This window comes from Budorcas taxicolor, chromosome 4, assembly GCF_023091745.1.
Source record: "Budorcas taxicolor isolate Tak-1 chromosome 4, Takin1.1, whole genome shotgun sequence".
NCBI classification, from domain to species: Eukaryota; Metazoa; Chordata; class Mammalia; order Artiodactyla; family Bovidae; genus Budorcas; species Budorcas taxicolor.
The window spans coordinates 94,730,161-94,755,717 of NC_068913.1; the positions used below are offsets into that span (position 1 = coordinate 94,730,161).

Here is a 25,557-nt window from a genome sequence, read left to right on the forward strand (position 1 = left end):
CCCTAGCAGCCGGCTCCCTCTCCTCTCGCAGGGGAAGGCATGTCGGATGGGCGGCTGGAGGTGGGGGAATAGCCCCAGCATGCTCTGGGCTGGCAGAGGGTGGGATCTGCCTGCCTCCCTGGCTCTGCCTACCCCAGGGACTCAGCGAGGACAGCTGGCTGTAGTGAGGCAGCCACCCAGAACCAGCAGAACACAGGATGTACTCTGGGGAGTAGCTGCTGCTATGTTTAAATTATCATCACTTCTGCTGCTGTGTGCCAGGCGCTGGGCTAGACAACCCGACCACCCAACCCTACTACTGAATAGCAGTTCTTTCCTGGCAGTAGGGTGTTAAGCCCCTTTACAAACAAGGACACTGTGACTCAGAGAGGCTGAATGCTTTGCCCAAGATCAGACAGCTGCGACCTGACATCAAGATCTGTGTGACTTTAAAGTGAACAAAGATCACTCGTAGTCAGGTTCAAATCCAAGTGCCTCATTTTACTAGTTGCTGTGTGCCTTTGGGGAAACTGCCTAACCTTTCTGAACTTCAATATCTTCGTCTATGAAATGAAGATAGTACATATCCCTGCCTTGCACAGCTGTTATGAGAATCAAATGTGACCCATGTTTGGTGGATAATGGATTGCACGGTAAATACTGTCATGGGTTGAATTGTGTCCTCCCTGCAAATTAGAGTCCTAACTGCCAGTATCTCTGAATGTGACCTTATTTAGAAATAGTATCATCACAGATGTAATTAGTTAAGATGGGGTCATTAGGGTGGGTGCGAATCCAGTATGACTGGTGTCCTTATAAAAAAGGGAATTGGGACACAGAGACATGGACACAAGGAGAGCAACATGTGAAGATGAAGGCAGAGATCATGGTGATGCTTCTTCAAGCCAAGGAACACCAAAGATAAGTCTAAGAATACAAAGAAGTTGAGTAACTTGTTCAGATTCGAAAGGTTAGCAAGTCAGTCGCTCAGTTTGCTTCTTTGCAAATGGGGACACGTACGAATGATGCCCACCTATCTCATGGTGGTCGGTGTGACAGTTAAATGCAATAATGTATGAAAAGTGCTTAGTGGTGTCCCGCATGTCTTGGGGGTTCATAGCATTACCTGGTTGTGGCAAAGACTCCACCTGCCAATGCAGGGAATGTAGGAGACTCAGGTTTGATCCCTGGGTTGGGAAGATCCCCTGGAGGAGGGTATGGCCGCTCACTCCAGTATTCTTGCCTGGAGAACCCCATGGACAGAGGAATGGTCCCTAGGGTTGCAGAGAGTTGAACCTGACTGAAGCGACCTAGCATGCACACACGCACACACATGGGTTCCTCCACCCAGCCCAGCATACAGTTTGCCCTCCCCAGAACACCAAGTCCCTTTACAATAGGGCCTTCACTCACCAGGCTGGCCGGACTTCTCTTGGTTCTTCCCCATTGCTTGGGATGGGCTGTCCCTTTGCAAGAGGCCTGCCGTTTTCTCTCTCTCCTGACCACCATGACTCTGAACTACAGTGAGGAGGCTGGACTGAGCACACGTGCTCCCTAGACGGCCAAGTTCCAGATGGACCCAGGATCCTCAGGCTCACTACCCTCTTGCCGAGTCCTTTTGGCCATCCCTGTGACCTGTTACTGCCACCAAAGCCTTTGCAGTGTGTGGAGGGGTGATGAGGAAGCCCCTGTAAGCTCTTTTCTACCTGAGCAGGTTCCTCGTTCTTGTCCCTGTCCTGGAAGTCACTGATGGGCCTGGACACGCTGTCAGGCCGTGTCACCTTCCCTGCAGCTTTGGAAGTGCTGCTTCAGAAGAAAGGGAGGAGGACAGGCTGAAAGAGGTAGGGGAGACTGGTCCACAGACTAGCACAGATCAGCAAAGACTCCTGGATCCTGCATGTCCACCAGCGTCCTTATGGGTCCAGTCTGCCTGGTACAGGGTCCTGGGTGGGTATCAGAGTGCCAGCTGGCTCCCGACTTGGAAAACTGTGAAACACTGAGATTCCAGGACACTGGCCTGGTAAGAACTTCCTCTGGATTCCTCTTCAGAGAGGCCTAACCCACCTCCCCACCTCCAGAGTCCTTCAGCCTTCAGGGCTCTCTGCTTTCTTGATTTTCTGCCCCCAACATCAGAGGCCATAGCAGCAGAGCAGCCTAGGGGTTCCCCACCTGGGCCCCCAGGCCTGATTCCTACAAGGCAGTAGCTCTGGCCCAAGGGTACCTGGCTGGGAAGAACCAAATACCTGTACCCACAGCTCCGTTGGCTCCCGGCCCTCCAGGAGCTCCTTGCCCTGCCTTTGCTACACACGTGATGTACTTATGCCACGAACCCCAGCCAGCCCACCCCTTAGGAGGCCAGAGGGACAGCCTGGACATCCCCTTCCCACAACAAAGTGTTGAGAGGCTGTGTGGGACAAATATCCTCCCATAATCTCACGCGCCAGCTCCTCCAGGTCAGAGAGTGCCTCCTCTGGACTCCCAGAGCCATTGTGGGTGTCCCTTCCCATCCAGGGTGGCTCTGGCCTCATTCCACCACCCTGAGGGACAGAAGTGAGCTGAGAAGAGGCCCCCTGTGTCCTTGGGCTGACGCTGCCATCCTGGACACAGCTGAGCCACACACACCACCCCCCACCTTAGAGGGACAATAGTCCCTGCCCCAAGGGGGATCCTGAGCCCTGGTTGTAAGTTTCAGGGACTTGAGATGAACCTGGCTGAGAAGCCACGGGGCCTCCTGCCTCCCACATCGATGATGAGTGGTCCTCATGCATCTAGATGGGACCCCTTTCTCCAGTGGGGACACCTATGAATTCTAGGCTTCGGCCAAGTCTGTTTGGGACAAGCAGGAACACTGAAGTCCATCGCTGGTTCCTGTGGGACTGGGGTGGCCTCCGTACCCACAAAGCAGGGGTTCAGCCATTCCCATTGCCAGAGCCCTGGAAGGCTGCGGTTTCCAGGTTGGACTTCCTTCTCTTTCTTTTCCTCCTTGTCCAACAGCTGCATGCTCTAAAGTGAGTCCTCCAGACTGGCAGGAAGGATGGAGGCCCTGGCCCCTTCCTTGACACAGCCCAGGAGAGGGGAGGGAAGTGGTTTGAGCGAAGCACTGAACTAAGCAGATTGTAGGAGAGTCTGAATCAGACCAAGGCCAGGTGGAGGAAGGGGCGCGAAGATGAGGATCTGGGCGAAAGGCATCCTCATGTCTCAGTGGGGCACATGATACAAGTCGGGGGACAATTGGCAGAAGGACCAATGACGATTGCACCAAGAGGCAGGGCAGGGGCAGGCGGCATGGGGTAGAGGAGGACACTAAGACCCCGAGCTGAGCTAGGAGCAGATTGCCAGGGCATTTATTTACAGTGGATGGTGAGAAACTCAAGCAATAGTGAAGTCTCAGGACCTGAGGGTTGAAGTGAGAAAAAAACTCAGAGACTGGAGTTTCTGAGGCATACCTGGGGGTTTCAGGGGCTGCTGGAGCTGTGGGTCCAAGGTCCAGAGCAGAATCCATGGGGGGGAGCCAGATTGTCGAGGATTAGGGAGAGGAGAGGGGCTGACCATGGAGGGAAAGGGAAGTAGCACCTGTTCTCAGTGGGCCTGGGGGTGGACAAGGGTGGCCGCGGAGCTTCCTGGGACTCAGGCCATTTGAAGAAAGAGAGCAGATTTGGGAGAAGGGGGATGTGAGGTCTAGAGGCGTCTGTGTGACAGTGCTGGCCGAGTGGGGGACTTCCAGCTCACACCTCCGAGTGCTCCGAGAAGGAGGGTTTAGTGAGAAAGGGGAAGGAAGCCCCAGTTGCGGCGTCCTGGGCCATGGCGATGCGTGTCAGATACGGTGTCATGTCCTCGGCAGGCAGGAGCCAGAATGGCAGCATGAAGCCCGCGGTCAGACCACGGGGCGCCCTTGGCCCAGCTCTGTTCCTGAGGCACTGACTGTCTGTCTGGCTCCACAGAATGGAAGCTCCAGGAGGGCAGGGGTGTTTAGACCGAGCGGACTTTGGTTGGCCACTTTCACCTGGCACGGCCGAAGGGCTCACTGTGACTCTCAGGTTATCATTCTCACATTACGGGCAGGACTTGGGGGTCCTCGGAGTCTGAGGTTTGCCAGGATCAGACCATTCCTGAGGGGAGAGCCAGAGTGTGGCTCGGGGCAGCTGGATCCCAGAGTCTAGTGTCTCGTCAACACGTTCCCAGAAATGGGGGTGAATCTCTAAGGGCCAGGCCAGCCCGGGGAAGCCTGACAGCCTGGATTGAGGGGCCGGGTCTCCTGGAGGGCGGGTGTGGGGGGTGGGTCCCGGGCCTGTGTTGAGGGGACGGGTCTAGAGTCGGGAGGGGGTCTTGTCCGGCTGCCTGCAGGACCTCTAGGTTCTCTCCCCACCACTCACACTGGGCTTTCGGTTCCCTTTGGTGATGTGGCTCCCCCCACCCCCACCCCTTGCACATACACACACGCACTGTGGCTTCAACCGGAATCAGGCCTCTCACCACACCCTCAATCTGATGCCCCGACCAGGGGAAGTGGGGGCAGGGGCTGTCTCACCGTTGGAAATTAGAGGCGTGGACACACATCTCTACCGAGGCTCCCAGCTGTGGAGGCCACGTCTCCTCGTTCCCCGTGTGCCTTGGCCCCACTGCGGGGGAACTTGGAGTGATCACATGGGTTCACTGGTGCAGTCTCACTTCTCCTTTGCTTGAGCCTCACCATAAGTCAGCATCCGGAAGCAAGGGGACCCTTGAATTTTGGAAGAGTCTGAGAGATGCTCTCTGTCCCCACCCCGTCCTCCTGATGCCGTGTCTTTGGCCCAGAGTGCTTCTTGGTTCAGGTTCCCCTGAACCTGGGAAAGTCAGGACCCAAGGGATGTGGAGCCCTTGCATAGCCCCTGGCCCTGGAGCTTCATGCCAATGCTGCGATCTCAATAGTACAATCACCTCCCCTTTCACCGCAGGAAATGAGATTCACAGGACCTGCCTAAGGTCCCTGAGCTTAAACACAGCGGAAGTGAGTGCAAGCTCAAGGGCAGTGCCCCTTCTTCTACACATGGCCTCCAGAGGATTCTTTTTTTAAAACTTATTTGGCTGTGCCAGGTCTTAGCTGCAGCAAGTGGGATCCAGGTCCCTGATCAGGGATTAAACCTGGGCCCCCTGCATTGGGAGCGCAGAGTCTTAGCCACTGCGCCACCAGGGAAATCCCCCAAATGGTTTTAGACCAAGTTCAGGGGCTCACAGGGTGGGGGGCCTCGCCTGAGGACTAGGGATAGTTGTGGGGGCGGGCAGAATCCTAGTCCTAGTCTCCCTTAGACTGTGTGTGGGGGACATTTAGCAATAAAAGAAGACTCTTCTTGACGATCATTCCAGATATATTTTCTATTCCAACATAGAATACTTCCTATTAAGCACGACTCACCTCCAATGAAAAAGGCTTGTATTTTGGGGGGAACTATTTTCAATTTAAATAGCAGTTTCACTTTTAAAGAAAGAAATACAGAACAATCTCCCTATCCTTATTTTCTGCATTCACACTTTAAATCTTAAAAATCTTAAGTAGCGACATATTCAACAGATACAAATAATACAATACTTATATAAGATTATATTTCTATTTTATATTAGGGCTACAAGAGTCGGGGAGAAGGAGAGAAATGCAAGAGAGGAGAAAAAGGACAACATGTAATGAGCAATGATACAGATCAGGGGTGAAGATTAACCCAGGTATTTCTACAGAGATGGAGGCGGGAAGGGAAGGTCAAAGTTCTGATTCATCCACTAACTGCTACCCCTGTGTTTGTTAAAAATACAGGCACTAAACTTTAATGGGCAAAGAGTACTTTCTAGAACTTATATATTTTAGTTTCTGTCTAAGATGTAATCGATTGACATAAATTTCCTTCATATAAAAATGTTTTTTTTTTATTAAAAATTACTATAGAAAATAGGAGATGAAAAGACAGGCATGGTTCCTGAGTAAGCTGATTCTAGTGGAAATCAGACATTAAACTCCTAAGTGAAAACCAGTGAAGATAAGCCTCAGGGTCTGGGAACCCTACCTAGGAGACAAAGTCAAGGTAAGCTTTTCAAAGGAGGTGATGTTGAAACAAAATCTGAAGAGGAGCAGGAGTTCCCAAGCGAAGAATGCTCCAGGAGTGGTAACTGGACAATGTGAGGGCTGCAACCAGTGAATGAGGCCTGCCTGCGGAACCAAAAAACGTTCAGACTGGCAGACGGATGGTCAAGGTAGCCGTGAGTGAAGAGGTGGGACAGGAGACCAAGGCGCTGACCCACAGAGGTCCCCAAGGCGATCAGGGACGGGGAGCAGGGGCAGGCAGGTGCGAAGGTTAAGGATCAGAAAGAGAGTAGCCTGACCATCCCTGTCTGTAGGCACCTCGTGGAGGGATTGTCTGAGTCTGGATGCCAGTGGCTGGGTACTGGGCGACCCTCGGAAGGGTTCGCGGGCTCGTGAGGCGAACGCCAGGGGCTACTACTACCCCCACCGCGCTAGTATGTGGCTCGGTTGATCGCCAGTGTCCGCACCGATCTAGAGCTCCCGGAGGGACAGGCTAGAAATTTCCCGGGCCCAGCCGATCACTAAGGCAGGGTGGGGTGGGGGGGCTGAGGTTGTCGAACGACTCTTGCGCCTCCAGATTTCTGAAGGAGCCCAGCAGTCCGTCCAGGCCACCGCGCTGCCGCGCGTCTCCGCCAGGCCCTGGGCTGCAGGGGAACCAGCCTGGCCCGGGGCTCAGCCCCGTCCCTCGGTCCCTGAGTCTGCGCGGGGACCCCAGGGTGGCTCTGCGGGGCAGGGCGGGGCGCTGCCGGCGCACCGAGGCTGGGCGGCCGCGGCCCAGGGGCGGGGGCGGGTGATGCGGAAGTGGCGAGCGGGCGGGCGGGCGGACCGGCGCGGCTCCAGGACAGCGCAGCTCGGCCCCACCGCCTGGCCGTGGCTCCCGGGCGCAGCCACGCGGGCGCACAGCAGACAGGTAAGTCCAGGCGGCCGCGCGCTCCTCTCCGCGCCCGCGGGGCACCTGCCGGCGGCGGGCTGGGGACTGAAGCGGTGCGGGCGCGCGGGAGGGGTCAGCGTCCGGCTCTTCCAGGTGCCCGAGCTCAGGGTGGGGAACGCCCAAGGCAGGACGCGCCCCGCCGTTGTGGGGGTCTCCAAGATGCCTCCTATGTCTTGATCAGAGAGGGGTGCCCCGCACCAGCAGCCTTGATCCAGAAGGCACCCGAGGAGCCCGGACGCGCGGGCGGCGGAGTCCGCACCGCGGCCGGGGGCGCCAGCTCTCCTGCTTCTCTCCCCTCCTCTGGCCTTCGCGGAGGATGGGCAGCGCCCGGCTGCCATGGGATGGGCAGCGCCCGGCTTGGGCCATGGAGGGAAAGCCCCGATTCCGCCTAGAATTCTGTACGCTCCGATCCCCCTTCCCCGGGCAGCCCTCCCCTCATCCTTTCCAGTAAGAGAAAGAGGTTTAAGAGGTCCATCTCTCCCTGGATCTTAAGACAATGGCAAGAATTCGGGCAGAGAGTGGTTAGGAAGATGGTGTCAGGCGAGGCTCCGGCTGTCCTTTTACTTGCAGCGGAGAAAAGCAGCTGCTGACCCTCCTAAGCGAGAAGAACCACGGACGTGATACTTCTTCGACTAGTTTCTCTACAGCCTTCCCCCGAACATCAGAAGGAAACAATCGAGAATCTAAAAGTGGAGGGAAAGTGAGACCAGTGTGACCGTGTTGCGGGATAGGAGACGGTGAACACCTGCGCGGCCCGGGCGCGCAGTTGTCTCTGTGGCCCCGGAGGCACCGGATCTGGCCCTGGGGACCTGAGGCGGAGGGGACTTCCCTGCCTTCGCCGCCACCCTGCGCCCAGCAGAGCGGGGATGAGGGCGGGGGCTCCTCCACCCTGAGGAGCGGTCGGAGAGGCAGACCCTAAACCAGCGCTCCGGGCCGGGGAGGGAGTGGGGGTAGTTCAGTGGGCTGGGCCAGGAGGCGCGGCCAAGCCGGGCACCTGCGGGGACGGTCTTGAGAGCAGAGCCGAGTCGGGGCTCCCTTCGCGCCCAGAGCGGGGATGAGTGACCAGGACCAGTAAGGACGAGGGCGGGGTCGATGGAGAAAGCTAGAGTCTCCCGGGAGAGGCAGCCAGGCCAGAGCAGGGTTATAGGGTTGGATACTGGGGCTCCCAGCAAGTCAAGGGAAGCCTTGGGAAACCACCCTTTTTTTAACCCTGGGGCTTCCCCACCTGCTCCTTGGCCTTACCCCACCGTGCCCCCAGAGGAAGCCGAGGGAAGCGTCTTTCTGCCCGCATCTGCCGCCCTGGAGTCTCAGCTCGTCTCCATTGGAGGGGGAGGGGCTTAAGGTCTCGCTGGGCGCCGGGCACCCATGCCTTCTCCAGGAGTTTGGTGTGGAGTTTGCGGGAAACGTCTGAATCAAATTCAGGAGGTCAAGGGCTTGCTGATCTCGCAGTGCTGGGGGCTGCAGAGCCTCCTCCCCTAGGGGGTCCCTGGTACCCACAGTGTTCAGGCTTCCCTTGTGGCTGGCTCCTGGGAGTTCAGGAGTTGCGGCGCCTGTGCACCTCCGGAGATGCTCCTGGGCTGCCCCTTCCCCTATAATAGGGCCTTCCTCAGGTCCTCAGCAGGCCACTCCTCCTTTGATGTTTCCATGGAAGCTGATGTATGCTCATCCCACCTTTCCCCATCTTTCAGGGCTCTAATCCACAAGGCTAGTCTGGGGGTTGCAAACCTGCACAGCTGTTGAGGAGTCAGGGCAGACCCCCTCACCAACCTGCATCCTGATGGGATGTCAAGTCTTCCCAGCAGCCATGAGGGGCGTGTGTGTGTGTGTGTGTGTGTGTGTGTGTGTGTAGTTGCTCAGTTGTGTCCGACTCTTTGCGACCCCATGGACTATAGCCCACCAGGCTCCTCTGTCCAGGGGATTCTCCAGGCAAGAATACTGGAGTGGGTTGCCATGCCCTCCTCCAGGGGATCTTCCCCATCCAGAGATAGGACCTGTTATTCTAGAGCAAAGTATTGCAGGCAGATTCTTTACCTTGTGAGCCACTTTCCTGGTGAGGGAGGGATGTAGAATGGACTTTCTCAGGGCTATGCTTCTGGGACCCCCTGGGAATCTGAGTGACTGCTTCTTTCAGGATGGAAGTAGGAATGGAGCGCAAGGGCACTGAAATTCAGAACTCCTGGCATTGGGATAGCTTGCATCAGGTCTAAGTCCATCTCCAGGCAGGAAGCAGCCTCTTTGGCAAGCTGATGCTGAGCCTGGTCCTGATGCCCCTGGATGCAGGCAGACTTGTGGCTGAAGCTCCCTGTGTGGCTTGCTAGGCAGACCCTCCCTTGGCCATGGCCGGGCTTTTGGTGGGAGGCCCTCTACAGAGCCCTTCCCTGTGCTGCTAGAAGGGGCTGCACCTTACTGCCAAGAGCTCAGAGTTGGTGTTGTAGAGCGGTGCAGCTGGACTTGCCCTGACACCCTCCTTGCCCTGGGCAGAGAAATCGACCTTCCTGGCTTCCCAGTTCACCACCTCTGGCACAGCTGCAGGCCAGACCATGTGTGGGGGTCATCAGGGAATCTTGCCTTGCCCTCTGTCAGCAGAACTTTTCCCCGGTCCACCTTCTCGCAGCCAGAATGGCCTGCGGCTGTGACCGTCGCCCGTCTGTTCTAGGACCCAGGCCTTTGGGAGGCGTGGGGATGCAGCAGACACAAATTGGATGGCGCTCTCCAACGCTGTGAATCACACCATGGACGATGACTGCCAGCGGGCTTGAGGGTTGGGGGATGGGCTACAGGATGAGAGATGGAGCATTTGGTCGGGGGGACCCAAATGTGATTTTCTCCCCATCCCTTCCTTCCCCCAGCTCATAGTGAGTCAGGTTTCCGAGTTGTCCGGTCTGGCCACTTTCATTTCCCCTAGGGCTGGGTGGAGGCTAGTGCAGAAAGGGGAACCGAGTCACCCATCTTCTGAGACCGGGGGGCAGGGCTGGGTGCTCTCCCATCCTCTCTGTCCCAGCCCAGTGCTGGGCACTGCTCTGGGGAGAGGCCCACAGACGAGAATCCTTAGCAGCGTGGAGGTGGCACTTAGCCGCCACAACCCAGAAAGGTGTTGGGCAGGGAATTTCAGGGGACATTCTGAAGCAGGCTTGGATGATGGGGTGTGTGTGTGTGTGTGTGTGTGTGTGTGTGTATCCCAGTGCAGGCCAGGAAGCCCACCAAGACTTCTGTACTCCCAGAAGCCTTTGTTCCCAGCAACAGTTCAGCCTGTGGTTGGGTGGCTTTAGCTGTCAGAAGGTTCTTCAGCAAGGATGTAGTCTGTTGCAGGGGAGGCTGTCTTGGTCTTGACTTGAACCCTAGTCTTTCTGCCACACGGGGGTATTTCTCATCCCCACCCCACTGAGTGATTACATCAGCCACCCAGATACCTCATTTCCTTCAGTCATCCCTTCCCCGACAGGCCTGCCCACCTCAGACCCTCACTGCCCCATAGCGCTCACAGCTTTCCTCTTGGGTCTGGTCTCACCTTTGAGTCGGAGGAGGGGAGGGTTGGTTGGGGTGGCAGCCGGGTGGGGGTGGGGCGATAAACAGCTGGAGGACGGACGCTTCCAACATCTGGCTGGCCTTCCTTAGGTCCTACTTTGGCCCAGTAAATGCAGATGCCCAGGAGGGGAGAGTGGTGAGGAAGAAAGACCCGGAGGCACTCCTGCCCTTGAAGAGGTTGCCCACTGACCTGGAAAGTAAGCAAGACGTCTGGGTTGGGGGAGGCTGTGCAGGGCGGAATAGGAGCCCCACTTGTCTCAGTGGAGGAGAGTCCAGGGCAGGCCGTGGCACTCTGGAGAGGGAGCTGTGAGTGTTGGAGGACCCAGCCTGGAGGGCTAGTGTTGGCACCCTTGTTCCAGGAAGCACGACTTCTGCGAAAGACCCCGGCCCACCCCACCCCTATGCCACCGTCGTGGCCACTCCCTCTCCATCACTTGTGGAGCGTCTTCTACAGGGGATGGGTGGACCAAGGAAGTGGGAGAGGAGCATGGTACCTGCACAGTGTGTGTCCTCTTACACACACAAGTGCACGCCCACCTAACTCACATGTGCTCAGAAACCTAGGGCCCAGGGTGGGAGGCAGCCTCATTTCTCGTCGTGGCTCAGCCCTTTGTTCCTTCCTTGCCCATCGACAGAGTCTCCTCTGAGTCTCAGCCCGGGGGGCTATGATGGCCCCGTCCCTTCTGTCGCTGACCCCGGGCTCACAGGTGAGGGGCAAGGGCAGGGGAGAAACCCCGCAGGAGTGGAGCAGAGTGAAAGCAGGCTCAGGACAGTGGAGAGAAGTTTCGGTCCAGGGTCTGGAGAGGGCCGGCAGGTGCAGTGGAGGAGGCAGAGACTCCCTGTGACCAGCTGGCCTCTGACCGGGCAGGCAAGCCTGTGGCCTGGGGTGGGGGGTGGGACTCGCTCTGGTGGGGACCCTATCTGTGTGGATCCCACAGCGAACATAAGGTGCTGCTGAATGAATGCATGGTTGGTGGAGGAACCAGAGTCTAGGAAATTGCTGCCTTGAAAAGCAGAAGTTCTAAGTTTGGTGGCCACTGTCCTTGCCAGCGATTCAGGCGGTAGATGGAGTTGGCTCATGGGATTTCTTTCAAGATGTCCAGGTCAGAGGAGGGTGGGAAGCTTCATCCCTGAGGGAAACCAAGGAAGGAAGGAAGCTCTGAGGACTGGGTGTGGAAACCCCTCCCTGACTCACAGCTTCTGCCTTGTCTTAGCAGAGTTTCTTGGAAGTTGGTTTGGTGAGGGAGAGGGAGGGGAACAGGGGAAGCAGGAAGAAAGCTAAGCAAGGATGTGGGCTCAGCCGGAGACTGGCTTCAGCTAGAACCTGTGGGGACCCCGGAGTGCACATTTGCTCCGCCTGAAGCAAGGGGACCGGCCCTTTGTCCCTGTGTGTCACTGACTGTGGGCTCTCCCCGACAGAGTGGAGGGGTGGCCTGGCCCTGGAGGGGGGCAGCTGAGGGCAGTTCTCCGGCAATGGGCAGCTCCGTGCTGTGCTGGGACTCACAGCAGCTGGGGAACTGCTGCCCCGCCGGACACAGGACGTCTGGGTGGGACACCCACAGTGTCCACTCCAGCTGTGTACCCCTCCTTCCTTTCCCTCAAACAAAGCCTAGACGCAGGGACCTTGTGACAGGAAAGCTGATGCTTGGAGAGGAGAACTGACTCAAGCATCTGGACAGGCTGGAGCGACTCTGGCCTCCTGTGCTGGGAGGAAAGGGGAGTCCTACGGGCCGTGGCTCGGCCCTCTGATGTGCACTGACTGCCCCCTGCTCTCTCCAGCAGACGCCTGTGCCATGAACCAGCCGGCCCCCGCCACCCTGCTTCCGCCCCGGCGCGTGCGGCTGAAGCCCTGGCTGGTGGCCCAGGTCAACAGCTGCCAGTACCCCGGGCTTCAGTGGGTCAATGGGGAAAAGAAATTGTTTTACATCCCCTGGCGCCACGCCACGCGGCACGGCCCTAGCCATGACGGAGATAACACCATCTTCAAGGTAAGCCCTGGGCCTCTGAAGGCCCTTCCCTAGAAAAGGGCTCCCCCCTACATCAGACTGGCCACTCTTCCAGCTGCCTTGTGGCCAGCGACCCCAGGCCGGGGCTAAGGGCTGCAGGCATCACCGCTGGGCAACCTTTCTAACCCGATCCCTGGAGCAAGGTGAGGACTGAGGGGCCCCAGGAGACCTTCGGGTAACTCCTCCCCCTCTTCCTCTTTGTACTTTTTCATCACACGTGAGCACCTGTCCAGGATGCACATTTGGTGTACACATGCACTTAAAGGACCACAGAATTCCCCCATAATCTTAATACTATGAATATTTTTTTGCTTGTATTATCAGTTTTCTCCATGTGTATATGAAGTGCAAAGATGGAATCAAGCTATAGATTCTATTTTGTAACCTGCATTTTCCACCCAACATCAGGACCAGCTTCCCCATTCCAACAAATGCCACATTCAAATGCCACTGAACGTTCCATCAGAGCAGGGAGCACACTTTAGTCACCAAGTCCCAGATTTTGGACACCTTAGGTTGCTTTCAGTGTCTCCATGTTGAAGATCACACTGCCATGGACACCCTCTAAACTCTTATCCTTGGCACATCTCAAATGGTTTCCTTTGGGATTAGTTCCTAGAGTTAAACACTTCTGGGTTGAAGAGAATGCTTATTTTTAAAGTTTTGGCCATGTATTGCTTAGTTTTTGCGCTTAGTGTTTGTCTTTTCAAGGTTCCTTTCAAATCCATTTCTCATTTTTGAATAAGTAACATGGTTACATAATTCAACATTTAAAAAAGTGTAAAATGCAAAAAGTCTCCCAAATGGGAGACAGTCTCCCAGACACCCAACCTCCTCCTTTGGGACAGTTTGTATTCTCAGTTTCTTGTTTATCCTTCCTGAGGGATTTCTGTACATATGCAAGCAAATATGTGCCTATCCTTTCCCCTACTGCTGCTGCTAAGTCACTTCAGTTATGTCCAACTCTGTGTGACTCCATAGATGGCAGCCCACCAGGCTCCCACGTCCCTGGGATTCTCCAGGCAAGAACACTGGAGTGGGTTGCCATTTCCTTCTCTATGAAAGAGAAAAGTGAAAGTGAAATCACTCAGTCATGTCCAACTCTTAGCGACCCCATGGACTGCAGCCTACCAGGCTCCTCCATCCATGGGATTTTCCAGGCAAGAGTACTGGAGAGGGGTGCCATTGCCTTCTCCGATCCTTTCCCCTACTTTTGACAAAAATGGTAGATGCTTCTGCACCTCATTTTTTGAAGATTACAACGTGTCAGTATATAAAAAACTTCCTCCTTTTTTTTTTCTTGTTGCCCAATATTCCATTTTATGGGTTGGCCATAATTTAACCAGCCCCCATTGATGGACATTTAGATAATTGAGAGTCGTTTTCTTTTAGACACAGAGCTGCAATGAATAAGCTTATATGTGCAAGCTTTTGTGTGGATGCATCTTTATCTGTCAGATAAATTCCCAGAAGTCAAATTACTGGGTTAAAGGATGGAAATGTGTAATCCTGAGATCAACCAAATTACCTTCCAAAATAACAGTACTGGGAGTTCCCTGGTGATCTAGTGGTTAGGACTCCAGCGCTTTCACTGCCATGGCCCGATTCAATCTCTGGTCAGGGAACTGAGATCCCGCAAGCCACATGATGAGGCACCCCCTACAAAAAAAAAAATCGTTATAATAATACTAGCAGCCCAACTGTACAGAGTCCATCCCAAGGGGAGACACAGTTCAGAGAGCTTTATGGGCATTAAGCCTGAGTCTCCACCACCACACTGTGAGGCAGATGCTGTGATGGGGAGACCAAAACAAAGAGAGGCAAAGTGACATGGCCTGGCACACAGGTGGCGGTGGCAGATTCCGATCCAAAGCCAGTTCTTCTCCAGACCCCTCTTATCCACCATGTTATCCCATCTCCTTAGAGATTATACCTGCTTGCCATCTTAAGACCAGTGAATATGATGCCTTTCAAAGCATCTAGAATTCCTCTAGCTTGCTGGAGCCTTAAGAGACTGGCCTCCTAACTCCCACTTTGCAGATGGGCGCAGGGCTCGGCCTGTGTGATGGTCTCATCCACAGCAGTGACTGTCCCCAGCCCAGAGGGGCTGGCTTTGGTGAGGGGCGTGGTTCTCTGTGGTTGTCTGTCTTGTCTTCCTGCCCTAGGCCTGGGCCAAGGAGACGGGGAAGTACACCGAGGGGGTGGACGAGGCCGATCCGGCCAAGTGGAAGGCCAACCTGCGCTGTGCCCTGAACAAGAGCCGTGACTTCCGCCTCATCTATGACGGGCCCCGGGACATGCCACCTCAGCCCTACAAGATCTACGAGGTCTGCACCAATGGCCCGGCTCCCGCAGGTATTCTGCCTGGCTGAATGTGGGCCACCTAGCGGGCTATGCACGGAGGCCTGGGGCCCCTCCAGCGTGCAGTGGTTGGGGACGTGCCGCTCGGGCAGTAACCCAGGGCTCCCAGAAGTGGATCACTGGTGAGGCTAGGAGCGGCTTGGCATGGACCAGGCCCCTCCCCGCCGGGTTTGATTTCCTCACCCCATCCTGGTTCTTGGCTCCAGTGAATGTAGGTCGGGTGACCCAGGGAGGGGAGCGCCGTGGGGTCAGGGGCAGTGTCCCCAGTGATTGCTGGTGGCTGTGTGGCCTTTCCCTCTGTGTTTGGGCAGCTCTGGGCAGGAGAGAGGCCACCCGGAGCCCTGAAGGCCTTCCTCCCTCTCCCCCACTGACTCCCTTCTGGTCTGTCATTTCTGTCTCCCCTGCAGAGTCACAGCCCAGTGAGGATAATGCTGAGGAGGAAGAAGAGGAAGAGGTGAGCTTGGGGGCGCGCTTGGCAGCCTGTGCCGCCGCCCTGGGCCTCGCTAGGCCTGGCTGCTTGTCCCACTCCACTGCAGGACTGGGCAGTTCCACTCCTCTGGAGCCTGCTGCCGTTTCTGCAGCCCTTCTCTGGGTTTCTTCTCTTGGGATTCTGGGGACAGGAACAAAGTCACCACCTTGAACCTCCCTGGGACTCTGTTGGTAGAAAACATGCTCATGCATGGTCTCAGCCTCAGTAGTTGGGGCTTAGTAGGTATTCCCACCTGCAGAAGCAGAAACTGGGGCACCAAGAGCCTACTGACATGCCTTGGATGGCAGAGCTGGGCCTGAGGGTCTGGCCTCGCCTCAGCTGAAGACCAGGGAGTTGCCTTGTGGGTCTCACTCTTCAGCATCAGATCAGTTTAATAACCTGTCCTCCCTTCTCTCTCTGGCCTCCTCGTTCCTCCTTTGCCTGTGTCTTCTCTTCAGCTCCGGAAGATGTTACCAGGCCTGAGCATCACAGGTGGGGCTGGGAGGTGGTGTGGTTGGGGGTCTAGTGTAAGGAGGAGCTGCGGGGACCACAGGTGCCTGGGAGGGGGCTGAAGGGAGGCTGGGGGATGGCCCAGGGCTGGGAGTCGGTAAGCCTGGAGGCAGTTCCTAGAAGGGACATTAAAATTTTTACTCCCACCTTCTATAGAAGCAGTGCAGCCTGGCCCTGCCATGGCACCCTATTCTTTACCCAAAGAGGATGTCAAGTGGCCACCCACTCTCCAGCCGCCTGTGGTGTTGGCACCCCCTGCTCCAGGCCCCAACCTGCTGGTCCCTGCTCCTGGCAACGCCGCTGACTTTGGGGAGGTGTTTTCTGAGGTCCTGCCGAGCCCGCACCCGCAGCCTGGGCCCCTGTCTACCAGCCTGCCCCCCGCAGGCGAACAACTCCTGCCTGACCTGTTGATCAGCCCCCACATGCTGCCTCGTAAGAACCCACGGGAGGGGGTTGGAGGGCGGGCAGGGAGGAGCAGCTGGGAGGGTGGAGGATGATGAAGAGAAGAACAAAAATGCCCATACCATTCCCTGCTTGGCTGGGAGGGAAGTGGGGAGGAATGATGATGGCCTGGCTGCAGGGCAGAGAGGGCAGAGAAGATCAGTGGGTGGCAGAATGTGGAGGCATGGGGCTCATGGGCGGGGCGGGCCTGCCTCTCTGTCCTGCAGTGACTGACCTGGAGATCAAGTTCCAATACCGGGGGCGGCCACCCCGGGCTCTCACCATCAGCAACCCTCAAGGCTGCCGGCTCTTCTACAGCCAACTGGAGGCCACCCAGGAGCAGGTGGAGCTCTTTGGCCCGGTGAGCCTGGAGCAAGTGCGCTTCCCCAGCCCTGAGGACATCCCCAGTGAGAAGCAGCGCTTTTACACCAACCAGCTGCTGGACGTCCTGGACCGTGGGCTCATCCTTCAGCTGCAAGGCCAGGATCTGTATGCCATCCGCCTGTGCCAGTGCAAGGTGTTCTGGAGTGGGCCCTGCGCCTCAGCCCATGGCTCGCACCCCAACCCCATCCAGCGGGAGGTCAAGACCAAGCTCTTCAGCCTGGAGGACTTTCTCAATGGTGAGGGCCCCACCTCGTGTTCCTCTGGGTCTCTTTTCATCCAGGGGCCTGGCGCCCGCCTCTGACTAAGGGTCTTGCTCTCAATGCAGAGCTCATCCTATTCCAGAAGGGCCAGACCAACACCCCACCTCCATTCGAGATCTTCTTCTGCTTTGGGGAGGAGTGGCCTGACTGCAAACCCCGGGAGAAGAAGCTCATTACTGTACAGGTATACTCCCATCTTCAACCTCTTGAACTCTGCTTTGGATATTGGGGAACCCTGGGCCCTTGCCCCGGGGTGGAGGGGCAGGACTGTCTGTCTGGGTAGGGTGAATTCAGCAGTCAGTGTTAAATGAGGACCGGCACTGCTCACACATAAGCTGCCTTTTTATGAAGTAGAAATTGGTGCCCCTTCTTCTGGCGGATGTGAACTACCACCTGCCCTTGGTGGATCTCCTCATGCATAACTCGATTGGACAGCCCTGACGATCCAGACAGTTCACCCTGTCCTGTCTCCTCTTCACCCGCTTAGGTGGTACCCGTAGCAGCCCGGCTATTGCTGGAGATGTTCTCAGGGGAGCTTTCTTGGTCAGCTGATAGCATCCGGCTACAGATCTCAAACCCAGACCTCAAAGACCGCATGGTGGAACAGTTCAAGGAGCTCCATCACATCTGGCTGTCTCAGCAGCATCTGCAGCCTGTGGCCCAAACCCCTGCCATGCCAGGCCTCAGTGCTGCACAGGGACACTGGCCCATGCACCCAGTTGGCATGCAGTAAGGAGGCTGCATGTAGTGACTGGCCCAGGTTTCCTGGGTGGCTGTGTGGAGATGTGGAGGGCGAAAGTTCCCAGGGGGCACCTGATGAGCAGCAGGGTCCTATCTTGGGGTCTCCAGAAGCGGATCTGGGTCATGAAGAAGAGGGAAGAGGCCTGAGATCCAGGTTCTCCTCAGAAGCCGAGGGAAGCTGGAAGCCAGTTTTGCTTTGAGGACTCTGTCTTCCTGCATATGTCTCTCCTGGACTGGTTCTGGGGGAACTTGGCCATCAGCATCAGTGTGGAGGGAAGGAACTCCGCCAACTCAGGGGGCCTAGTTGTACAGAGGGAGTTGCCCCAGAGCAGTCCCTTCCTGTGGCTGCCTCATTTCTTCTGGCAAGAAGAGCCAAGTGCTGGGGGTCAGACCTCCCTGGCAGGTCCTCTGCAGGGCATGGGCCTGATTTTGGAGTTCCCTAGCTTTAGTGTTGATCCCCTGGGGGAGGAAATGGCAGCCTACTCCAGTATTCTTGCCTGGAAAATTCCATGGGTTCATAGTCAGACATGACTGAGCGACTGAGTGCGCGTGTGCACACGCACACGCACGCGCGAGCACACACACACACACACACACACACACACACAGCTTGAGCCTCATTTCCTCACAACATCCAGAGACAGATTAAGTATTACACCAGATACTAAGTCTGGCAGCTACCTCCCTTGAGAAACTAAGAACCTGGGATAGAAAGGGGACATTTATGTATTTTTGGATTAATAAATATTAAAAACAGACTCAGTTATTATTTTTCAGCACCAGTTGCTCCCATGCCGTTTTACTGGACCGTATTTCTCCTGCCAGCTAGCTCTCTTTACCCCAGCACCTGCCCTCCTGCTCTGGGGCTGTTGACACAGGGAGGGCCTGCCTTCCAGGCTGATGAGTCAGTGGGGCCTTCACAAGCACTCAGCTGGCTGGCTTTGCTTTCCAGGAGGAAGCCAGCTGAAGCAAGGGTGTGGACTTTTAAATGTGTGCAGAGTCTAAGATCCTGTCCAAATCAATTTTCCCATAATGGTGAAAAGGGGCTGGATCTCAACTAAGGACCATTACTATCTGTTAGCCTCATGTATATTCATACGCTATTAAATATATTAGGACAATGCATACAAATTGGGAGCTCATTGTTTGAATCTGGCTTATAGATGTAATTTTCTGACCTGGACAATTTTGCTGTTATCTTTTTATTATGGAATGTTTTTAACATCTGTGAAAGTAGGGAGAATGGTATAAAATTCCCATGTAGTAGCTTCAATAATAATCAATTCATAGTCTTTCTCATCTAAGTTCCCAACACTACAGTGGATAAGCTTGTGCATATTTATGTCTTTTTTATTACTTTTGCCAGTTTATCTTTAGGATGAATCCACAGAAATGGGATTTCTGGCTCAAAGGATAAAAATGGGTCTAATTTTAAATATTTGCAAAATCCAGATAAATCTCTGAGTGCAGCTGTTTCCCCAAAATCTCAACAAGGTTATAATGCCAATTTTTTGGATTTTTGCCAATCTGATAGGTGAGAAATAGTATGTCTACCATTTCTCATTATGAACAAGGATGAGCATCTTCATATGGTTAAGTGGCCTGTGCAGATTTTAGTGATTAAAAAAAAAATAATCTTAGAATAGTTTTAGATTTACAGGAAAGTAGCTAATAGTCAGAGAAGGCAATGGCAGCCCACTCCAGTACTCTTGCCTGGAAAATCTCGTGGATGGAGGAGCCTGGTGGGCTGCAGTCCATGGGGTTGCAAAGAGTCGGACACAACTGAGCGACTTCACTTTCATGCATTGGAGAAGGAAATGGCAACCCACTCCAGTGTTCTTGCCTGGAGAATCCCAGGGACGGGGGAGCCTGGTGGGCTGTGGTTTATGGGGTCGCAGAGTCGGACACGACTGAAGCGACTTAGCAGTAGCAGCAGCAGCAGCTAATAGAGTCCTATATGACCCACACTCAGTTCCCCCAACTGTTGACATCTTACACTACACCTTACATCACTATGAAACATTTGTCACAACGAATGAAACAAAATGAATACATCATTATTAACTAAATTCCACTCTTTATTCAGAGTTCATTAGTTTTTAATCTCATACTTTTTCTGTTCTAGCACCTTACCCAAAGGATCACTTTACATTTAGTGATCGTGTCTCCCTAGCTATCACTGATTTAACTGGTTCTTGGACTTCCCTGGTTTTGGATGACTTGGATGGTACATTTTAGAATGTCTCAGTCTGGATTTATCTGATGTCTCTCATGGTTTTTTGCAAGGAAGACACAGAGATGAATTGCCATTCTCACCCGAGTAGATGAAACGATGAAGCAGGCGACCTTCCCTGGACTGACTTCTCCAATACCGCCGGCAGTGCAGCGGCTGCTGAGGATCCTCCTTTGGCTTCTACTTACATTTTGATTTCTTAACAAAAATGAAAGCAAAAAGCAAAAAACCCCGGCACGCCTGGCCATCATTTCCTGTAGGGTGACTGTGTTGTAGTAGCCAGTGGCGGATGGAGCACTAGCCGCTACACTGCCCCCCCTCCCCGCTCTGCCGGCCCCACAGTAGCAGATACTGAATATCATTAAGCTCCAGAGTTAAAGCCAGGACAACGCGTTGCCATTCACTGCTCCACTAGGCTCCAGTTCCCCCTGGTAGTGGCCTTTGCCCTGGTGGCCTCTGCTAGCATGCAGGTTGGAATCCACAGAATACTGATGCTCATGATGCCGGGGATGAATACACCTCTTTAGCATGCGGTACTTTCCCTCAGTTCTTCAAGGCTTCTCCTCCCCAAGTTCATCCTTGTATCCGACATAATACTCCCTTTTAATTCAAGACTCCTTCCTCTTATTCAGCTTTTCACTAACCTGAAGAACTTCTCAGTCTTTGTCCAGTAGAAGAGAATATTGATAGCTTTCCCCCATTTTTGTCAGAGGAGTGTTCTCACAAGGCAACCTTCTCACTTGCTAGTAATACATCTCACCAAAATTGGACATACCTTGTTGCAAAATCTTGGATATTTAACTTCTCTGGATTTTTGGCTTTCATCCTTGTAAAGCGACTTAGTACCAGGGCTACACAATGTGGACACGTACTTTTCATGAGGTGTGGATGCCATCCAAAAGATCCTATCTTATTTACAATACACTCTCAAGTTATTGATCTTTATAGAACAGGTACATAAAATTTTAAGTTACTTCTCCTTAGTAAAATCTTGCTGGGAATAGGCCCAATGGGTGATTTGTGTTTCACACAATCATGACTAAAATTACTTGGCTAAGTCAGTCATGGAAATAAGGGAACAGCTCCGTGGGAACTTTATGACAGGTTAATTCAGGTGTAAGACTTATTCTACTTCCACTAGACAATGTCAAGCAGGAAGACAGGATTATATTAGGATACCTGATCCCAAACAGTAAACTGATCCTTTTAAACTGAAATATAGGTGGGTATCCTTGCTATGACAGAAGTTGTTAGCTAGACTATTTGTATTAAGTAGTCTAAACACTCTGACACTGAAGATTACAATGAGAACCATTAATAACAGTTCTGGTTTTCAATACTGTAGCTGTGGAGATGTTCTTGATATATACTAAGATATATATTCCAAAGGCTACTTTTTGGTGGCTGGGGAGTCGTATTAAGCCTTTCACATTTTTCAGTCCCAGATACAACTTTCTGTGATAAAAGCCAAATTCCTTAAACAGACTAAAGTCAATGGATCATTGTAAGGACCTAAGGCTGAATTAGGCTTAAAATTTTGTTTAGCCAGAAAATGAGCAGGATGACTAAGGTAAGGTGCTGATCCCCAGAATTTGATCATCTTATTCCAAATACTGTTCCATACTCAAGTTTTTTTTCTCCACTTTGTAACACTGCCTCTTTAGAGAATAAAACTCAGAGCTGATATTATGCAGAGAGGTTTGTTTCAAAGACTCCAAATGCTAGATGCAACTTTGTGGTCAAGGTTATTAGCTCTAAGCCCAATTACTAACATACTCTTTGATCTCATTTACATAAAGCTCAGGAAAATGCAAACTACTCCACAATGACAGGAGAGCAGTGGTCACTTGAGTGTGGGAGAGGATGGGAAGAGGCATGAAGAAACTTTTGGGAAAAGAACTTATGTTCATTGTCTTTATGGTTTCATGTGTGTACCCTGTGTTAAAGCTTACCAACTGTATACCTTAAACACATGCAGCTTATTTTATGTCAATGACTCTTCATTACAGGGCTCTTTTTTTTTAAGATTGACTATTCAGTAGTTAGGAAACAATCTACTTGGATGGCCACTGCAAAAAGAACACACTACATTTTGTTTAACGTGCCAAGTGACCCATTCTCCTACCCACTGAGGCCATACGGGAGGACAGAATGTAGCAGGAGTTTTAGGGTAAGCTGGAAGAATGAAAGACGCAGAGCGAGCCACTCCCCTGAAATATGAAGGGTCTGGGCAGTGGGAGGGACCTGGCTTTCAACCTCCGTACCCAGACATCTATTAGAGAACAACTAAGACTATCCACTCAGGCAGTCACCAGCTGTACCATCTCAGATTTATGAGGCAGTGAAAGGAAGGAAAAACAAACACTGATTAAATTTTAAAAATTTATTTTTTCTTTCTTTCTTTCATTGCTGTTGATTTGTTCTTGAGATGGCAACACCACCAGACAGGACATGTCCTCGTGTCCAGTGCCTGTGCAGGGCTACAATTCCTTTAAAGCATCCAGGGCTTGCTTCAGCTTTCCTCTCCTGCCTCACCCCCCATGAAGTCAAATAATTTCCACATTTTTTAGTAATATAGTTAGCCCTGTAAACACTTTTTTCCATTTTCCCACCTTCTGTTTTCCTCTCTCAAGTCTATGGGTAAAAAATAAACGAAAAAGAAAAAAAAAAAAAGTATTTGTATCCCACTCACCCTAATTTTGGCTCTTCTCTCCAAAGATGACTGGACTTAAAGAGACTGAATAGGGTCAGAGTTGGCGTATACATGAATTTTGGCCCTGGCAGGTCCTAATATCATTGATGTGACCATGATAAAAAGCAGAACAGGTTCCTTGCTTACTTCTCCTTATGTGAACAACTCTAAAGGTGAGAATAAACAGTTGGGACCAGACACGAGTTGGGACACGAGGAGAAATTTCAACTCACTTTCATTAAAAGAGGAAGGGGAAAGGAAAAGAAGAGAGGGGAGGAGAGAATGAAAGGACAAAACAAAACCTTAAGAGATGATCCTGACCCTTTCCTTCCGATTGCAGCTGTTTAATTCATTTGAATCCCCATCTTCCCTAAGTAAATGTTTCTGTTTCACAGAAAGATTTGTAATTTTATTTTTCTGTGTGCACACATGCGTGCTAGCATGTGTGTGTGTAGGTACATGTATGTGTTTTCAATTGTAGTTTCAGTTTAGTTTTCCTTTTTTTTTTTCTTTTTTATTTCTTTAAAATTATTTTTCCTTTTAGAAACAAGTTCACCAGGAAACCAGCTCCCCTCCCACCACGCCGGACAGGCCACAGCCATCTCTCTAAATAGCGCTGATTCTCCCTCACATCCCCAAACAGGAACTCCTCAGGGTGGCCTTGGAAGGCTGGAGTCTCTCCCTGTCTGGCGGGATGCCTTGGTGGCGGGTGAAGGCCCCTCTGCCACAGCGGAGGTTTCTGATTGTGGGACACAGTCTGGTTTTTGTTTTCTTCCTGTCTTCTAATTAAAAAAGACATTCCTGACAAAAGAGAGAAGACAGTCAATTAACTGGTCCAGGAGATGGCAAGCACTTCATAAAGTTAACTACAAGGCAGAAGTTTCTATACATGCTCCAGTACCTCACTCTGGCCTCTGATGTAAGAACTTCAGTTTAAAAACAAAGGAAAAGAAGCACTTGGATTTTTTACCTTGTCATTTTAAAGGAGCTACTGGTTTAATGAAATACTGTCTGTCGTTCTTTTCCAGTTCTGAGTGTGCTCAGCGGTAATATGTAGGGGTAAGGAGTAGCCAGCAGATCCAGGCTGCCTACTCCAAAACCAAACCCAGAAACCTCCATTTAAGTCTGCTTAAATACTGGGGTTTCATGCAAGATTTTATTTTGAAAGAAAGCTCTGCCTACTAAAAAAAGGTTTAAAAATCATTGATCTAGACTTTACGTAAAGGGTACTATGTAAAAGCTTTAAGTAGAGTGGGTAAAGGTGAAGATTCTGACACCAGAAAAGTGAACTGTGGGTCTATCAATTACAGACTGTGGCATCAAGCAAATTACTTAACATCTTCAAACCTCATTTACAAATCTCCTCATTTATAAAATGGAAATAATAATAGTAACTAATCCAGAGGACTGTGTGAGGACTATCTTACAGTTAGTATATAATATGCTTTGTACATGATACAAAGTACTTAGGATAGTACCAGACACGCAATCAGAGCTCCATAAATGTTAACTACGAATACCCACAGCTACGCACAAATAACCCTATGTGCATCCATATTAGCTATTCAGACACTGCAAAACCTGAGGATTCCAAATGATATTACTAATTAAAAAACCAAAGTTTAGAACAATTTCTGGTATGGGTGGCACCACTAAACAGCATCGTCACCCATAAAGCATTTAATCACAAAAACACCAATGAGAGGGCTGCACATTCATCAAGAATTACCTCCAAGGAGGATAAATTTGGCTTAAGACATCAAAGAGTGGACTTACAGGAGAGCTGCCTTTCTTCTCTCAGTCAAGAAACAGGCACCCAGAATCCACCATTCAGTTCTTCCCTCCCTCAGCTAAGCTTCTCTGCTTTACTTCAGAATCAGGAAGTCCATGGAGAAAACTGATGATGATCAGGGGCTAGACAAATAGGCTGGCTCCTTTCCTATACCTCCTGCCTCGGTCAAAGGCCTGGCATTTCAGTGTTAAAATGATAAAAACTGGTAAGAACAGCCTCTTTGCTCCTCAAATCTGAAAGATCAGTTTTAGGAGGGCAGTGCCATGTATCATGGATTTAAGGCCAGCACTGTTTTCACCAAAATAGCCAGGTTGAAAAGTACTCTCATCTGTCACCACACATACTTACCATTCTGGAAGTATCTGTAAGAAGAGGAAGGGAGGAATTTTTTAAAAAAGATATTCTGCAATAGTAACTTTCTTATAGGGGTGAATGGCATCCAAAAACTTCAGCTATAGTTCTAGTCCCATGATGGGCATTAAAACCTGTGCCCACCCTCAAGTACTCCTGACAGCCACCACTCACCTGGGTGACAGGCACAGTACAGGAGTGTGAGCTATCGAAACAACCTGGTAAAGTCTCGCAAGGCCCAGCAAACTTGTTTACATTCCTCAGCACTAGAAAAGAAAAGAAAGGTAGGTTGGTCCCTGCCTGATAAGAAAAGTATAATACAATGAAAAGCAACCACAACTTTGAGGGACGCTAAGAACTGTCCCAGCTCTGCTCTTGACCCTACTTTTGATCTTTCTGTAACTCAGGGGTAAATATTAACTACTGTATGTGGGAATAACTAAGCTATGTGGCCCTTAAAGAGTGGGCTTTGGAGAAAAAATTGCTTAGGTTTAAATCTTGGTTTCATTGTCTTTGAGCAAGTTACCAATCTGCCTCAGTTTCCTCATCCATTATCTACCCCAAGATGTTCTGAGGATTAAATCAGTTCCTGTATGTAAAGTGCTTAGGATAACAGAACGGGAACAAAATAGCATTTGACAAATATAGGCTGCTACAACAATAAAACTTGCTTGTGGGACTTCCCTGGTAGTCCAGTGGAAGACTGCACTTCCACTGTAGGGGGACAAAGTTTCGATCCCTGATCAGGAAACTAAGATCCCATATGCTGTGCCGCCAAATAACAGTAACAATACTTGGTTAATGTCCTTGATAAATCTAAGAAGTCAGAACCC

At 52.1% G+C, this 25,557-nt stretch overlaps 2 protein-coding genes across 7 annotated transcripts in view; one reads left to right on the forward strand and one right to left on the reverse strand.

Moving 5' to 3' along the window:
- Window positions 1–6,854: 6,854 nt before the first annotated feature.
- On the forward strand, window positions 6,855–18,459 carry IRF5 (interferon regulatory factor 5). Of its 6 annotated transcripts, none has more exons than XM_052638721.1 (11): window positions 6,855–6,938; window positions 10,575–10,681; window positions 11,120–11,191; window positions 12,264–12,472; window positions 14,656–14,845; window positions 15,259–15,305; window positions 15,779–15,812; window positions 15,987–16,262; window positions 16,499–16,891; window positions 16,981–17,099; window positions 17,403–18,459. In XM_052638721.1, the coding sequence occupies exons 4-11, from the start codon at window positions 12,278–12,280 to the stop codon at window positions 17,646–17,648; spliced, it is 1,500 nt and encodes a 499-aa protein (XP_052494681.1). In that variant the 5' UTR covers window positions 6,855–6,938; window positions 10,575–10,681; window positions 11,120–11,191; window positions 12,264–12,277; the 3' UTR covers window positions 17,649–18,459. The 6 variants fall into 6 exon arrangements, with proteins under 6 accessions (XP_052494681.1, XP_052494675.1, XP_052494679.1 ...); XM_052638719.1 differs by lacking the exon at window positions 6,855–6,938 and adding an exon at window positions 7,537–7,659; XM_052638715.1 differs by lacking the exon at window positions 11,120–11,191.
- A 3,840-nt stretch (window positions 18,460–22,299) lies between these two features.
- The window catches only part of TNPO3 (transportin 3), an 83,745-nt gene continuing 80,487 nt past the window's right edge, over window positions 22,300–25,557 (reverse strand). Inside the window, exons 22-23 of the mRNA XM_052639253.1 lie at window positions 24,899–24,990; window positions 22,300–23,382 (exon numbers count right to left, since the gene is read on the reverse strand). Of these exons, the coding sequence (XP_052495213.1) occupies window positions 24,930–24,990 (61 nt within the window). The 3' untranslated portion in view covers window positions 22,300–23,382; window positions 24,899–24,929. The remainder of the gene's footprint in view (window positions 23,383–24,898; window positions 24,991–25,557) is intronic.

Coding starts and splice junctions, on each gene's coding strand:
- IRF5 (XM_052638721.1), top strand. CDS start 12,278: ATGAACCAGCCGGCCCCCGCCACCCTGCTTCCGCCCCGGCGCGTGCGG. Junction 16,263..16,498: donor CAGCCCCCACATGCTGCCTC/GTAAGAACCCAC, acceptor TCTGTCCTGCAG/TGACTGACCTGGAGATCAAG. Junction 17,100..17,402: donor AGAAGCTCATTACTGTACAG/GTATACTCCCAT, acceptor TCACCCGCTTAG/GTGGTACCCGTAGCAGCCCG.